General features: G+C 40.6%; 2 protein-coding genes across 2 annotated transcripts in view; both read left to right on the forward strand.

The window, feature by feature from the left end:
• The first annotated feature begins 210 nt into the window (after positions 1-210).
• meox2a (mesenchyme homeobox 2a) lies at positions 211-10,741 on the forward strand. The gene is made up of 3 exons (XM_086312274.1): positions 211-1,105; positions 5,224-5,396; positions 9,835-10,741. Exons 1-3 carry the CDS (start codon positions 553-555, stop codon positions 10,051-10,053), a joined length of 945 nt encoding a protein of 314 aa, XP_086168400.1. The 5' UTR covers positions 211-552; the 3' UTR covers positions 10,054-10,741.
• Positions 10,742-13,749: 3,008 nt separating this feature from the next.
• Positions 13,750-15,372, forward strand: part of agmo (alkylglycerol monooxygenase) — a 47,624-nt gene continuing 46,001 nt past the window's right edge. The window contains exon 1 of the mRNA XM_086312275.1: positions 13,750-14,175. Within this exon, the coding sequence (XP_086168401.1) occupies positions 14,068-14,175 (108 nt within the window). The 5' untranslated portion in view covers positions 13,750-14,067. The remainder of the gene's footprint in view (positions 14,176-15,372) is intronic.

Below are 15,372 nucleotides of genomic sequence, written 5' to 3' on the forward strand. Positions count from 1 at the left end.
AGGTCAGATCCAAGTCCAAAATAAATTGCCTTCTTTCCTGAGGCTCAGCCATTTTAATAGTACAGATTTATTATGCTGTGCTTTTTGGAGGGTGATCATATGTATGTGGTCAGTAGCGCGTATGCAGTCTATGACCCAGCCTCCCTCTCACGTTACACCCTATTTATAACATCCCCTGCGCTGGCTCCCCTCGTTCTGCAGTTCCTAGGAACCTCCTTCTGCTCCCAGCCTAGAGCTCCAGTCCCGTGTTCCTCCTGACATCTGAGAGGCTCAGCTGCAACTTGTCCTGGGCTAACTGTTTATCCTGTACAGCCGGGCAACTGGCCGCATGCTCTGGATTACCACAGGACACCCATTTCAAAACACATTTTACTTGCTGCTCTGACTATTTTTTTGTAACTGAAGAGAAAAGTTTTGGGATAGTCAAGGGAGAAAGGGAAGCATCTTGGATATGCGCTTGTGATCTTTCTGTTTTTGGTTGATTTAGTAACATTGCCTCTTACGCTTGCCCTTCTCCCTTTTCCTGGAGGGCCGTGTGTGTGTTTGCACACAATGGATCACACACTGTTCGGCTGCCTGCGGAGCCCCCACGCCCCGGCGCAGGCCCTACATCCCGCCTTCACCCAGTCTCCCCTGGCGCTTCACGGACGCTCGGACCACGTCTCCTACCCTGACCTGGCCTCTTCGTCGTCCTCCTCCTCTACCTCCTCACCCTCGCCCTGTATCATCTCCAGCTACCCGGGTGACGACAGCCTGTTTCCTGGGCAGCACCACCACCACCCTCACCGCGGCCACCTGCCCTCCCAGCAGCATCACCACCCACCTCAGCACCATACATCTTGGCATATCCCGCAGATGCCGTCACCTGGCAGCAGTACTCGCCACAGTCTTTGCCACCCACACTCCCACTCATCCCACGACAATGGGCCCACGCCTTCAGACCTGGGCCACCCCGGTGGGCCCAGTATGTGCGCCAGCACCCCCAGTCTAGGCAGTGGCAGCACCCCTACAGGGGCCTCTTGTGTGCCTGCAGACTTTGGCAGACAGACTTTGTCACCTGCTGAGGCCGAGAAGAGAAACGGCAAGAGGAAAAGTGACAGTTCAGGTAAGAGAAGCTGGGATTTTCTGAAGCGAGAAGTGAAGCAGTTCTAAAGGCAGAGATTTCATTCGTGTGTTTTTTAAAGCTGACACATTGCACAACCCGAGACTTCATGTAAAATACATTGGAGGCATTTCTAAAATCTCTTTGTTCATTATTTTACTTGGATAAACATTTTAACATAAATATCAGCGTTTAAGAAATTCCACACAGAGCTCAAGAATAACAGAAACATCTGTACACATCACTCTAAATCATTCAACAGCACGACTGTTGGGAATTCTGCAGCTCTGATACAAAAACAAAAAAACGTCTGGAAAGCAGTTTGTAGGTGCCGGCTGACACGCAGCAAGGCAGGAGGCGACAGGCGGACTGAAGCGTGGAGCAAAGGCCACATCATAAGTGTGCGGGCACATCTGACTACTGGCATGTTTTGTTTAAAAATCACATCTGGTTTGTTGCGACACTTTTTAGAGAGCTGAGAATAAAGAGGGCAGTAAAGAATTAATGTCATGGATTGTAAAAGACTACACCGGTGCCTCATGGCACACTAAACAACTGGGCGGACGCAAATTGTTTTCATTTACTAAAAACTGCAGTTAAAAGAAATCGCAGGTTTACTGAAGTAAAATGAAAGTGAAAATATTTGAGTGTCATGTTTAACAAAGGCCAAGTTTAGATAGGGAACTTCCTACTGTTACAAAATGAATGTAGCTAATCATATTAATATTTGATCTTTTTTCATTGATTTTAAATTATCTTATTATCACAACAAAAAAAAACCACCACTTAATTCCTATAAAATTTAAAAGACCATTACAAGTTTCCTTTATTTTTATCTACAGGCAGTTGTATGTTCAGTACAGTAAAGGTCCCGAGGGCAGTGAGCTTTAACAACACCTTTTTGTTAAATTTTACATTTGTGATTCTCCCAAAAATCACCCTTGAACTATGCATGTATAATCATTTTATTGTTCTTAAATCGGGCCTCATTCATACAAATGTATTTAAAAATTCAAAACCACAGATAATTATAAAAAGCACACTTCTCACAAATCATTAATAAATAAACACCTTTTTAATACAATTTTTAAATTGATGCTAAACCAGCTGATGACCTGCAAAACCTTTGCAACCTGCAGGCACCACAATAATCAATCACACAATGACAAATGGCCGGGGTCGGGTCGCAAGAAATCTCACTAGCAAAGTGATATCAGTGAGAGTTTCTCACAGAAAGTCTGCTTGCCAGTTTGTTTCCATTTGAGGATTGCAGCCTGTCATTGCTAATCCTGCACCCTTTGGATAAGGTCTCTGTACTCACAGTGCATCATCCGCAGTTGACCGGTGATATTCCCACATCTCCACAGGATACTTGGAGAGTGTGTTTTTTCTCCCTCTGACTGGTTGGGTGTTGCTGTAGCTGACAACAAGTTTATATACCAAAAGTTGGGGAAATATAACAGGATTAACTTCAGACTGACTTTAAATAATAATACAAAACAAAACACCACTGGCACTAATTTAGTTTTCAATCCAAATTCTGCGGTGATTATTAGAAACTCCATAAGTGAACTGAAATATTTGCCATTTTACAACATAAAAAGACAAAGATTTCAATGTTTTATTTTCCTTTGCACTAAATGTCCAGTTGTCCACATGCAAAATGTTGAAATAGTACATTTAACCCATTAATTCATTACTCTACCTCCTACTCCCTTTCCTCTTTTGTCAAATCACTGGAAAACTAAGCCCTTGCCTCCAGATCCCACTTCCTCTGCAACAATAGTCACTACTCATTACATGTGCAGTGCATTCTCCCAATGCTAACACCAATCATGCTGATTATTGGGGCTAACTAGGCTGCTGACTCATTCAGCTGTCTAAATATCAGAGCGCTGCCTGTTGCATGAGATAGAGCTCTGATTAGGTTTCACCATCTGGACGAGAAACTTGAGCAAAACCTGAATTTAGATACAGAAATAATAACAAAACCCGAGAGCTCACTTCCATGCTAGAGTTTACCCCCTTTTTTGCTCAAATATGAAGCTTCTCGGCTTTCTGTCTTTAATACCCAACTGTGAATGTTTCCTTAAGGAAGGACGGAGGGTCAGCTAATGAGATGAGTCCGTGTGTCTGGTTTCTGGGGAACCTGCAGCAGACTTTCAGCTGCAGTGACGGCAGAGGGCCTTTGCTGAGTTTCTCAGTCACATTTGCACAGTACTGTCAAGGGAGTGGTCGTCCTTTAAAAGTTACTAGATTTTCTGTGGGGAACAATAAAAGGTGCTTCAAGTCTTATTTTGTTGAGGCAGAGTTGTAAAACAGACGAGTGAAGTGCCGAAGGCGTTTTGCTGGCATTCAAAATTTCTTTTAAAGCAGTTTAAGAAAAACATTGCGGCATCGTTGATGTGTTTGAATCCTTTTTTGTGCATAAAAATAAAATTTAAAAAAATAAATACATTTTTCAGTAAAGGGAAAACAACCAGTGCTTATGTTCCCAGCATAAGAAAAATAACCCGATCATTATTTTATCCATCCAATCTTACATTATTTTTTAAAAGCGTCACTCCTGTAATGCGCTAAGTTCATTTGGGAACCCTCAACGATGTGCCCTGTCTGGGTGCATGTATTTTTCTCATATTATTCCTGCTTTTTTGTGGAGAGATGAAAGTTACAGGGAGAACCTAATTGCTGTGGTGTAGTGGCTGGGTCATAAAAGCTCGCCGCTTGTTTCAGCTCCAGGCCTATTGGTCTGGAGCAGCTGGCTCTGTTATACTTTTATTTCTCTTTACACAATGTGTTTACCAGAGAGAGTGGATGAACACATCTGAAAGGCCTGCTTCAATAAGACACACACTGTAGCAAAAGGACTGAAATTACAGAGAGGGAAAGGCAAGGTCAAGGGGGAGCTGGACACAAGTTGCGGGTCAAGCAATGATCGGTTTCATTTCATAAAACCCGTGAGGGAATTCTTGCAGTCTTATATATGTTTTGTTTGTCCTTGGCTCTAAAACTGTGTGACTACCATACAAATATAACTTTTGTAGGGCAGTTTCAGTTTACCTCTCATCTTCTCTTCAGACTCAAGGGAGTTATTTTGCTTGAGAAAATATACACTTAATTAGAAGGAAGATTCTCTTTATGACAGGAAAACAGAACCAGCAGGGGTCCCCGATGGGACAAATCTGAGTTAAAGTTGAAGTTTCCTCTCTTATGTGGCTTCACACTTTGCACCGTTTGTGAGTCTGGCTCTGAGCTGCACGCCTATTTACAGTTTGGCTTGACGTAGACCTGCTGGATTAACACACACGACAGAACAGGACCGCAGATGAATTAGCATGCAATCGCTGCTGCCTTCAACTGCAATGTGCAACTGAAGCGTGTCCAACAGAGAAACCACAAAGACTGCTCACAATAGGAAAATTTTGGAGGGCAAATGAGCCGTATGTGTTTTCTTCGGAAAGTTTGTGGAAATACCAAAACAAAAAGTATTTTTCTGGCATGATGAATTAAAGTGGAGATGTCACAAGCTAGGAATTTATATTTTTTTAAGGAAGTGCATAATTTGTTCCAAGTTCCCACTTTGCCCATATTTGTATTACTGATATATGCATTTTTGAAGACGTTCATTTGCAGCTTCCTGGATTTTACATATCTAACATCTGATCTTATGACTGCAGTATATTTGCTTTCTGAAAACTGCAAACTTAATGGCAATCAAAAGACACACAGTTGAAAAATAATAGGATCAAAATAAATGCAAATAGCAGCACTTCAGACACTTTTTCCTTTCCTGATATAAAATTTAAAGCTGGAGCAGCAGACTTCTTCAAGCCAAATTACATCCATGTTGACAGTAAAAGAGCCAGCCTATTGTAATAGCACAGCTGCCGTCGCACAGACACACGTGTTGCCGCCCACGAGTCCTTCCAGCCACTTAAAGTATTCATAAACAATGTCTGAACAATAAAGTGTGACTGACAGCTCTCACTGTTTCTCTTACTTTGCCCCTTTTCTCCCCCTGCTGATTTGCACCTGCCACGTAACATTTGCCTTATTTTTATTTTTGCTGCATATAAATCTGCTCTGAGTGCAACACAAACCTGTGTGGTGTTTGGTTTCAGAGTCCCAGGATGGGAATTACAAGTCAGACGTGAGCAGCAAGCCCAGGAAGGAGAGGACGGCATTCACCAAGGAGCAAATCCGAGAGCTGGAGGCAGAGTTCGCCCACCACAACTACCTAACCAGACTAAGGCGCTACGAGATTGCTGTCAACCTCGACCTCACTGAAAGACAAGTATGTTCCTACCCACCACTGTTTGTTTTCCCCTGGGTTTAGACATTATTGAAACCCCCCCCCACCCCCCATTAGCACATTAATGCCATGTTGTGAAAACAAAGGCGGCCTCGGGACGACGAGGAGGCTTTTCAGCTTGCTACTGTGTTTTTGTAACTTCAGTGTGAGGGCTATTGTACTCCAGATGTGGCTGTATGAAGGGACTATCATATTCCAGATGTTCCTGACTATTCTTTCAGGCCATCCACAGTCAAGACAGGGAGACGGGTTTAAGGAAGTGCTGTCTAGCAAGTCACTTCCTCTCTCCCACTGCCCCTGCAAATACAAATTGGTCTCTGAGCGTGGGCCGATTGCTGTAAAATGCAGGCACATGAAATAAATAACAGGAGACAAATGGTTGAGGGAAGGAAAAAGTGTAGTGTCTGTTGTTCTGTGACACCCGTTTGGAAGCTTTAACTCACACTTAGTTGACCCCATGCCAGCAATATTTTGCGTTGTGATAAGGTGTAGTTTGAATGTAAAAAACAGACGTTTTATGAGATGCTCTTAGAAGCAAATCACCACATTAGACCCACAAATTTATATATATATATATATATATATATATATATATATATATATATATGTGTGTGTGTGTGTGTGTGTGTGTGTATCACACCGCATAATATTGCGGGCATGGGGTCAAGTTAGTGCGAGTTAAAGCTTCCAAACGGGTGTCACAGAACAACAGACACTACACTTTTTCCTTCCCTCAACCATTTGTCTCCTGTTATTTATTTCATGTGCCTGCATTTTACATCAATCGGCCCACGCTCAGAGACCAATTTGATAGCATGCATTTATAGCGTGCATGTTGGTTAAATTCCAGAGCTTAGTGGAACACATTAATGATTTTAGTTCCACTTACTCTTACTGCTTTCACATATAAATATGTCAGCTACAAGAAAGTAAAAAAAGTTGCACTAAAATGTATAATAGATTAAGAGGTGATTTGTTAGGGAGGAAAAGAAAAGATTAATCTTAAATTGATTTAAGATTAAATCAAGAAAAAGTCTTGATTTACGACCCTGTCCCCCCATTTAGAATGTAAATAAATACATAATTAAATGCAAATAATTTAAAAGATATATTTAAATGCTAAGATTACAAAAGCCAATAAATAGGTGTGTCAATCTATTTGAGAATCATACATTTTTAACATATAATTTCATTTTAATTTGATGCCAAAAACACAGTAAGAAACTGGAACTGGGACATGTTTCCCCTTGTTGCGTCATCCCTTCATTTAACAACAATTGGTTTGGGAAAAGTGTTTGGGAAAAGGTTTTCACCCTCTTGCTTGTCATAGGATTTCAGCAGTTGAGCCTCAAATTTTTTTTGTTTGCTTTGTAAGCCACCGAATGTTTTAAGTGGGCGACAGGTCAACACTGCAAATAGGCCAGTGTAGCACCAAGGGTCTATTACTGTGCACTGTAAATGTCCTCATTTAAAATTATGTTTTAATAAATTTAACCTAGTTTTTACTGGGCTGTGTGCATTACTTGCATAATAGAACACGTTGTTAAAAAGTTTCTACTTGACTTTTCTGAGAATGGAATATTTCCACGAGTGCAAAGGATCATGGGACTGTTAATGTTTAATTTAGTACTGTAGTGTTGTGATCTTTTTTTCAGTCATGTGTTTAGACTTTGATTCTTGTGGATATCTGATGTGGTTTCCAGGGTTTGTGCTTCAAAGGACAGTGTAAAGGTTTAGCTATTAATAGGATGAGACGGTCAGTGATGCTGTTTAACTGTGCGATTTTGTAACTGTGTGGTGTGGGGCAGAAAAAAACACACTGATATCTTTGTTTCTTAACATGTTATGCAAATAATGTGTAAAAGTACTTTTTTAAAATAAAAGACTTTACAAGTTTTATGAATATGCAAAACTACAGTTGTAAAAAAGTACATTTAACAAAACTGAATAGAGATTTGTTTGGTATATACTCACCAACCACTTTAATAAGCAGAGATTGTGGTCCATACTGACATGAGAGCATTACACAGTTGCTGCAGATTTTTCTGCTCCACATGCATGATGGGAATCTCCCATTCCTTCACATCCAAAAAAGTGCTCTCTTGAACTGAGTTCTGGTGACTATGGAGGCCATTTGAGTACAGTGAACTCACTGATATGTTCAAGAAACCAGTTTGAGATGATCTGTGACATGGCATGTTAGGGGCACGAAGATGGGTACGCTGGGGTCATAAAAGGATGGCCGTGGTCAGCAGCAATACTCGGGCATGTTGTGGTGTTTAGTCGATGCTCACTTGGTATGACGGAACTCCAAGTGTGCCAAGAAAGTTTTCCCTCACACCATTACAACACTACCGCCAGCATGAACTGTTGATGCAAGGGAGGATGAGCCAATCTTTTATGTTGTTTACGACAAATTCTGACCCAACCATCCAAATGTTGCAGCAGAAATTGAGACTCATCAGAACAGCCAATGTTTTTCCAATCCTGTTCTCCAATTTTGTTTCCCGTTCTTTGGTGACTTGTAGTGCATTCAGAGAGGCTCTTCTTCTTGTTCTTCTATCAGCACAAAACTATCTGGCCATTCTCTTCTGACCTCTGGCATCAACAAAGCAATTTTTGCCAAGAGAACTGCTGCTCTTTGGATAGCTCCTCTTTTTCTGACCATTCTCTGTAAACCCTAGAGATGGTAGTGTGGGAAAATTCCAGCAGATCAGAAGTTTCTGAAATACTCAGACCAACCCATCTGGCAACAATAACCATGCCACATTCTGAGTCACTTAAATCACCTTTCTTTGCCATTCTGATGGTTGGATTTAACTTCAACAGAGCTGCTTGACCACGCCCACAAGTCTAAATATATTGAGTTGTTGCAATGTGATTGGCTGATGAACATTTGCGTTAACAAGCAGTTGAGCTGGTGTACCTAACAAAGTAGACAGCTACAGTGTATATTGAGTTTATATGAAAAGGTAGTGAAATCTTTGAATCCCACTAAATGTGGTGACTGTAGACTTTCAGAGTAATGTGCTTCTCAGGCTGAAAGCAAATGTAAATTGTAACATGAATGTGAAATGTACCATGCTCTGCTTTTCCATCACATTTCAAAGTCGCAAAAACTCAAGAAAAGGTCCAACTTTTTTTCAGCCTTCTCCAAGACTATCGCAATTAATCTTTACGTGGCTTTACAGAGCAGGAAATGTGTGTGAAATTTTGTCAGCTTATGCAGCATATGTTGTGTGTGACCTCAGTTTGGTCTGGGAAGTAGAGATAGTGAGGTAAATATTGGCAAAGCAATCAGTTCTTGATTTATGTTGTGTGTGCTGTTTGGGGAAATCTGATGGATGTTTTATGTCTTGCAAAAATAAAAATATTTTCAAAGATGGCAGCTGTAAAGCTCCAACGCCAATGCTTGACTGGGTTTAACAGAGAGTTTATTATAGATTGAGAGTAGATAAGAGAGTAGATTGTAGCTACACACCTAATTGCAGTCATTAAATGTTGTAAACAAAAATGTGATATAAACCTAATCAAACTTTGAAGGTTTTAATCAATATCATTTTTATCCAGATTTGACTTGAAAATTTAAATTGCATGAACCAGTGCGTCTTGTCTTCTTTTGTACGTGTATTACATTAGTGCACCAGAGTGTTTCCAGAGAGGCCATTTCCAGAAAACCAAGTGCCTTATAAGTTCTCCCTATATGCTTGTTTCACACCTGTAGATTGACCTACCCAAACCTGAGTTCAGGGTCTTTGGTATTTTGTATAAAGTGAGTGTCACTTTCAGTGTAATGTTAAGCAGTTCAGGTACACTGCAGGTGAGTCTGAATAGTAATTTTTTCTGATGTCTTGAGAATATTACTAAATAAATGCTGCTCAGCTTCAGTCCTTGTCCCTCTCCTGCTTTTAGCAAAGACCCCAAAGCCTGTGAAGAATCTCAGGTGGTGCTCAGTCCATTGTACACCCTTAACATTTAAGACAAACGTTTGTGCTGTCAACTAACTTCCTGACCATGTGACTGCTCACCCCCCTGGGAATGACACTCCCCAAAAATAAACCGCTTCCACCCTGCATGACAGGGACAAGCTCGGCTTCCCATCTCATCCTCCCCCTCCCTTCGAGCGCGTGTGTCGACACTAACGGAGCCACTGCTTCTATTTGACGTGTAAACCGTTTTAAGCAACAGCTTAATCATCAGTCTGAGAGACGTAAATACGGTCGGGGCTGTTGAGTCAGGGAAAAACAGGTAGACACCAAGTGCCAGATGTAACCGAACATCCATACATAATTGTTGGTGCAGAAATAGCTGCCAAACTTTAACAGAACGTTGCTGTCGAGAGCATTAAGGCTTCCTAATTACTTTTTGGTGATTTATGTTGAGTTGTGCAACAACATTGATATTTTCTGTCTCTCTGCAGGTGAAGGTGTGGTTCCAGAACAGGAGGATGAAGTGGAAAAGAGTGAAGGGTGGCCAGCAGGGGGCAGCAGCTCGAGAGAAAGAACTGGTGAACGTGAAAAAGGGGACGCTGCTGCCTTCAGAGTTCTCTGGCATTGCGGCGCTCCACCATTCGACGGACTCCTTAGCCAATGAAGACAGTCATGACAGCGACCAGAGCTCTGAGCATGCCCACTTATGATGCACACACATGCAACCCTGTGCCCCCGGAGCCTCCGCCTCAGGACCGTCCTTAGAAGGACTGCTGTTTGCTGATTCGCCATCGTCATACAACGATGCTAAAAAACATGTACAAATGTACAGAGGAATGATGTATAGTAGAGACGGAGTTGTCATGCAGGCAAAATGTAAATTTGATGAACTGAGCACATAAAAGGAGACGGTGCCATTGGTTTAGAAAGTCCTCAATAAATGCCAAAACAGAGAAAAATATTATGAATCTGGAAATGTGAGATCATTGGTTATAGAATTCTTCTGGACAGTACAAACAAATTTGGAAATCATATTCATTTAAACATTCCATGTTTGCCTTGAGAAAAGCAGGCTGTGGCTTTGATTTGCACTGTTAAACATACAGTCTGCTCCTCAATCGGTTTCTACTGTAAAAACTGTAAATTAGAATGTAATGGAGTTATTGGTCAAATCAAGTGCCAGGAAATGAAATTTGCCTAGCTAATATAAATGATTTGTAAATAAATATCAGTATTGTTTTACCTTAACAACGATTCTATACCCAGACTATTCAGCTCGTGCAGTAATAAACACTGATGGTTCTTAAGCTGACACTTTTCTGCCTGGAGATGATGTTTTGCAAACAAATCTGAAACCCCCTTTTCAGGGTCTGTTGCAAATTGAATAAAAATTTAACCAGTGGTAAATGGAATTTCTTATGTACAACTTTTTCCCCCCATTTATGCAGCCATCCACACTTATGAATCCAAGGTGATGAATGTATGTTCCACAAAGTGAAGCCGAAACCAATTAAAAATTGCAGAGTGTGTAGAAAGCCGGTGATGTGGGAGCAAACTAAAATCACCTTTGCCTGGGGGCAGGGTAGGGGCTCCAGCCTGCAAAGGATCGGATTCTGTTACAACATCCAGTTGAAAATAATTTCATGTCTTGATCTCATCTTTCAGCGCGTTGTGATTGTGCATGCTAATTTGTTTAAGAGGCACCACTGCATTTTTTTTCGCTCCCCCAAACCCACAGCATGAGCGTGATTTCTTTTTCCGTTTTCCCTGCCACTTTATTACCATGCATTATTCTTTAGAAAGTATTTACAAATATGAAACACTCACCGTTTCCACAATGTCTTAAATTTTAAGCTGGGAACAGTATCGTCCTCGATGTAACAGACCATATATGTAACTGATAAACAAGTCACAGATATGTTCTTGCCACAACCAGCTTTCCCCTGACCTCTGGAGCTTGGCTGCTGTAATTAAAACAAAAGCAAGTAAGTAAAATTTTCTTTAAGCCTCTAAAGTTTACGTATAAACTCTTGAATAAATATAAAAATTGCCCAACTTCAATCTGCCTGTATATGGCTTTATGTATGCACATAACATCATGCCAAAACCTCTATAAATCAGATCTCGATTTATAGAGGTTTTTGCATGATGTTATGTGCATACAGCTCAAGAGTTGTCTGCCATAGCAGATGTGACACAACCACAGCTACAGAGGGAAAATGTGCATTCCCTGACTGGTTGTCATGTGGTTCCTGGTGGTTGTTTGCTGTCACTAGGCAAAACTGGTTGCCAACAAATTATTGGGGTTGCCCATAGTTTGCATGGAAGATGCAGGCATGTCTGCAAACACTTGCTAACTACTAGCAAAATGGCAGTAAAGCTTGAAAAAGTGCAAAACAAACTATAAATGGAGACTATTTGACGTCAAAGTAAAAGTTGTACCTTAGAGCTGTGGTCAACGTGTTTCAAAAGCCACAGCTTTTACTTTGAAGGCAAATGGTCTTTGTTTCTGCTTTGTATCACACTTTTCACAGTTTCACTACTGCCTTGTAAGTATTTGGTGAGTGTGTTCCATGCAACTTGGAACCAAAGAAATCACAAGGTGGTCTTCTTTAACATGGCAAAGAATGTATATTCTTTGTAACCGTATGTCACAAATGGTCCACAAATTAATGTCATGTGGTTAATGATCATGTGACCACAAAAAAAAAAACTTAAAATAAGGACTATACACAATTACACTTATTCGTATGCTAAGTATGACAGCATAACATATGCTAATAGCCCGGTGAACAGAAAATGTTAAATATGTTATCCAGCAGTGAGTCTTATTATCAGCTAAGGATAGCTCTGGTTGGCTATCAAGCTTAGTTAGCAAGGCACTCACTAATTGTACATCATGATATAGGATGCAATGCACACATTTGCATGGTCAAAAACAAGTGTAAAACAATAAGTAAGGCTAAATCCTTAGAATTTATTTTAGTTGAATGGAACAAAACCCTTCAAGAATCAAATCCTGTTACTTGGTAGCCATCTTGGGCATTTTCTTAGGTAGCATTAAAAAAGTAACTTTAATTTCAAAACTGCGTATATAAAACTTCAAATCTGACATAAAATGCTTAAACAAAATAAGATTATAAAAACTTTTTTTTCTCCTGCATTTAAGGATCAAAAGGCCTAAAAAGTCAATGACAATCAAGGACTTTAGATGATTACAAGCGAAATAACTGCTAGCAACGCTAAGCGGGCGGTGACCGAGTTAATGTTTTATAAACTTTGAGGTAAGGAGTTGAAGTGACTATCAGTGACAGGACATGATACTATTGATTGACTGATAGTAGATACATTATAGGGTTATCAGTTAGCAACCAACAATCTGAGAGAAAGTGGTGCACAAAAAGCAAATTGCCCTAAAGCGGCCCCAATCTTATCAGTGCATTTAAACCTAAACTACATTCAAGGTGTGGTGCTTATAAAAAAATTAATATTCCCTTGTTACCTGATACTGAACAAATAGATGAGTTTAAGTTGTCTTTCTTTAACTTTCAAATAAGCTACATGATTAAAAACAAACAAATAAACAAACAAAAAAAATCTGTGTACACGATGACGACTGCATAAAACTGTAAAAATTAAACTTTCGTTTTCATTTATACTCACAGTATTTACATAGTGATACATTTGGGAAAACAGACCCCAAATAATACAATGCTACTGTGAATTTGTCCTTCACATGATCAATGACAGGCCTACAACATGCACAGTATGTGTCTCTATGGTTTAAGTAACGTGTCTCCTGCAAACACAAGATCTCACATTTAGTTTATGACCTTTAAGGGTCCAGGTCTACCCAATAAGTTACTGCTGTTTGAGCTCTGTCTAATCATTCGGTTCACAGTAGTTTGGGACTTCTGCACCAATCATGTACCCAGCTTGACTGAAGAGGACACTGAGCTGATTGTCCATTGCAGGTCAGACTTTGGGAAGTACCCCTCGTGTCTCTTTAAAACCAAAAAAGAAGTCATTCATAAGCTTGTGCAGCTAGTTTTAAAGCATGACCAAGAATAAATGGAAATGTGTTGAGGGAACTGTCAGCTGTTCTAGTGTGTGGTGATCTTATTCACTCACTTCTGTGCTTGGATGCATCTCTCAGTATGCCTCTGTAATCTATATAAACTGTAAACTATATATAATCTATACATATATGCCCCTTGTCTAGTTCATATTGGCTGTAACCCTGTCGAATACTTTGAACAGTTTTACCTGACATTCAGACAAATAGCAACAGTGCGTGAAGATTAAACAGCTGGATAACTTCACTTCAGCTCACAAAAAACATTCTCCACCCTCCAATACACGCAGACAGTAAGCTGCGTAAACAAACTCTCGCGAGATAAAATGACGTCAAATGATACTAATGTATCAGCCTGACCAAAGGTAAACTTTCGTCCTATAAAGGGGATTTAAAGGTAATTGGTCGCAGTAACAGAACCCTGCGGCCACTTTAAACCCGGGCAGAGTCGGTTTCCTCGATGTGAGAAGTTTACTCTTCCGCTTGCACGCTCTCTATTTCGTAAGCGACCTACTTTAGGTGAAAGGGGCAGGGCACTTAGACTGTGAGCAGACGTCTTGAAGTGGTTTAGCAGAACTTCGCACCTGCACAGGTAACAGAAACTCACCTGTGTAGCAGCTGTGAGTGATCCGCTGTCAGATCTGAAACCATGGAATACGATTCGGTGTCGAGGGGAGCCCGAGCCATGTTTTTCATGCTCACACCGAATGAATCATCTTTTGAGAAGGTGGAGGATGTCCCTCAGTATGTGCAGCAGGTGGGTGTCGCCTCGTTCTCGTTCACAACTAATACATCTGGTGTTTTAGGGTTATGCTGAACCCGCCCCATTGTCCCCTCACTTTATCAGATACAGTTGACAGAGCCTTTTCACCTGGTCAGCAAAGTATCGATTTGAGTTGAGTCAATCAACTCAAAATCGGCATATTTAAAACCGTTGAAGTATTCGTCAGAAGAAAAAGGGTCAAACAGTCTGTTTTGCTTCTTTCTAAATGAGACTTTTGAACTGAACAGTTTTTATTCAGAGCACTTAGAGCTCTGGGGAGTAAGTGCATGAGTAAATATGAAGTGAAATTTGAAGTTTAACTTAATAAATGTCAACCTATGGAGAATATTGCATTAAGTATGGAAAAGTTACATTTGTATCAACACAGTAACCAATCTGCTTCAAAGGAGCTTGCAAATAAAAGCGTCTGGACTTCTTTAGGTTGCTTGAAGACGTTTCACCTCTCATCCGAGAAGCTTCTTCAGTTCTAAGGTCAAATGGTGCAAGCTCCTTTGACTACGATGACCTGGATGACTGAGAACCTTCAGAGACATAACCAATCTGCTCAACTTGTATAAATCTAATTACTTCTGCCTAATGAAAAATTTATAGCAACGTTCTTTCTTTTCTCCTTCTGTCACTTTACAGCATCTCAATTACTCTTTTATTGTGACAAATGGCTGGTGCAGGTTTAACAACACATGTTTGTTATGAGTTTTTATGAGCAAATCAGGGGAGGAGAACAATTACCCTCGCAGCAGGAGTCCTAAAAATCCACTAACAAGTGTGATAAAGCAAATTTGTTGTTGCTGCAGGGCTTACTGGTGATTAATATTTTGCTTGGGCGTGCCTGAGCAGTTTAGTGACTCGGCACTGTTTACAGCATGTCGTTAATTATTCTTCACCACTGTCATTCTGTGATCCCAACAGGCCAAATTAGTCAAAGGGGGGAAAATCACAATGCAATCTTGTGATTTTTGGAGTTATTTGGAATTGTGGGCTGGGTTGTTGCCAGTTCTCTCAGCTGTTTGGTGATTTGAATGCAAACACAAAATTTCTCAGACAGCAGTGATAAAAGTGTTTTGTCAGTCTGCATGTTTTTAGCCAACATCACTCAACTGTGACCTTTTAAAATGGCTGTTTGGGGGGGGACATCTGGTCCACAAATGTCATTTTCCATGTAGGTTTGAA

The sequence above is a fragment of the Aulonocara sp. 'chitande type north' Nkhata Bay genome, linkage group LG11 (genome assembly GCF_057382095.1).
Source record: "Aulonocara sp. 'chitande type north' Nkhata Bay isolate Kocher_YH1m ecotype deep benthic linkage group LG11, A_spYH_male_GT1.1, whole genome shotgun sequence".
Taxonomy (NCBI): Eukaryota; Metazoa; Chordata; class Actinopteri; order Cichliformes; family Cichlidae; genus Aulonocara; species Aulonocara sp. 'chitande type north' Nkhata Bay.

Coding starts and splice junctions, on each gene's coding strand:
- meox2a (XM_086312274.1), top strand. CDS start 553: ATGGATCACACACTGTTCGGCTGCCTGCGGAGCCCCCACGCCCCGGCG. Junction 1,106..5,223: donor GAGGAAAAGTGACAGTTCAG/GTAAGAGAAGCT, acceptor GTTTGGTTTCAG/AGTCCCAGGATGGGAATTAC. Junction 5,397..9,834: donor TCGACCTCACTGAAAGACAA/GTATGTTCCTAC, acceptor GTCTCTCTGCAG/GTGAAGGTGTGGTTCCAGAA.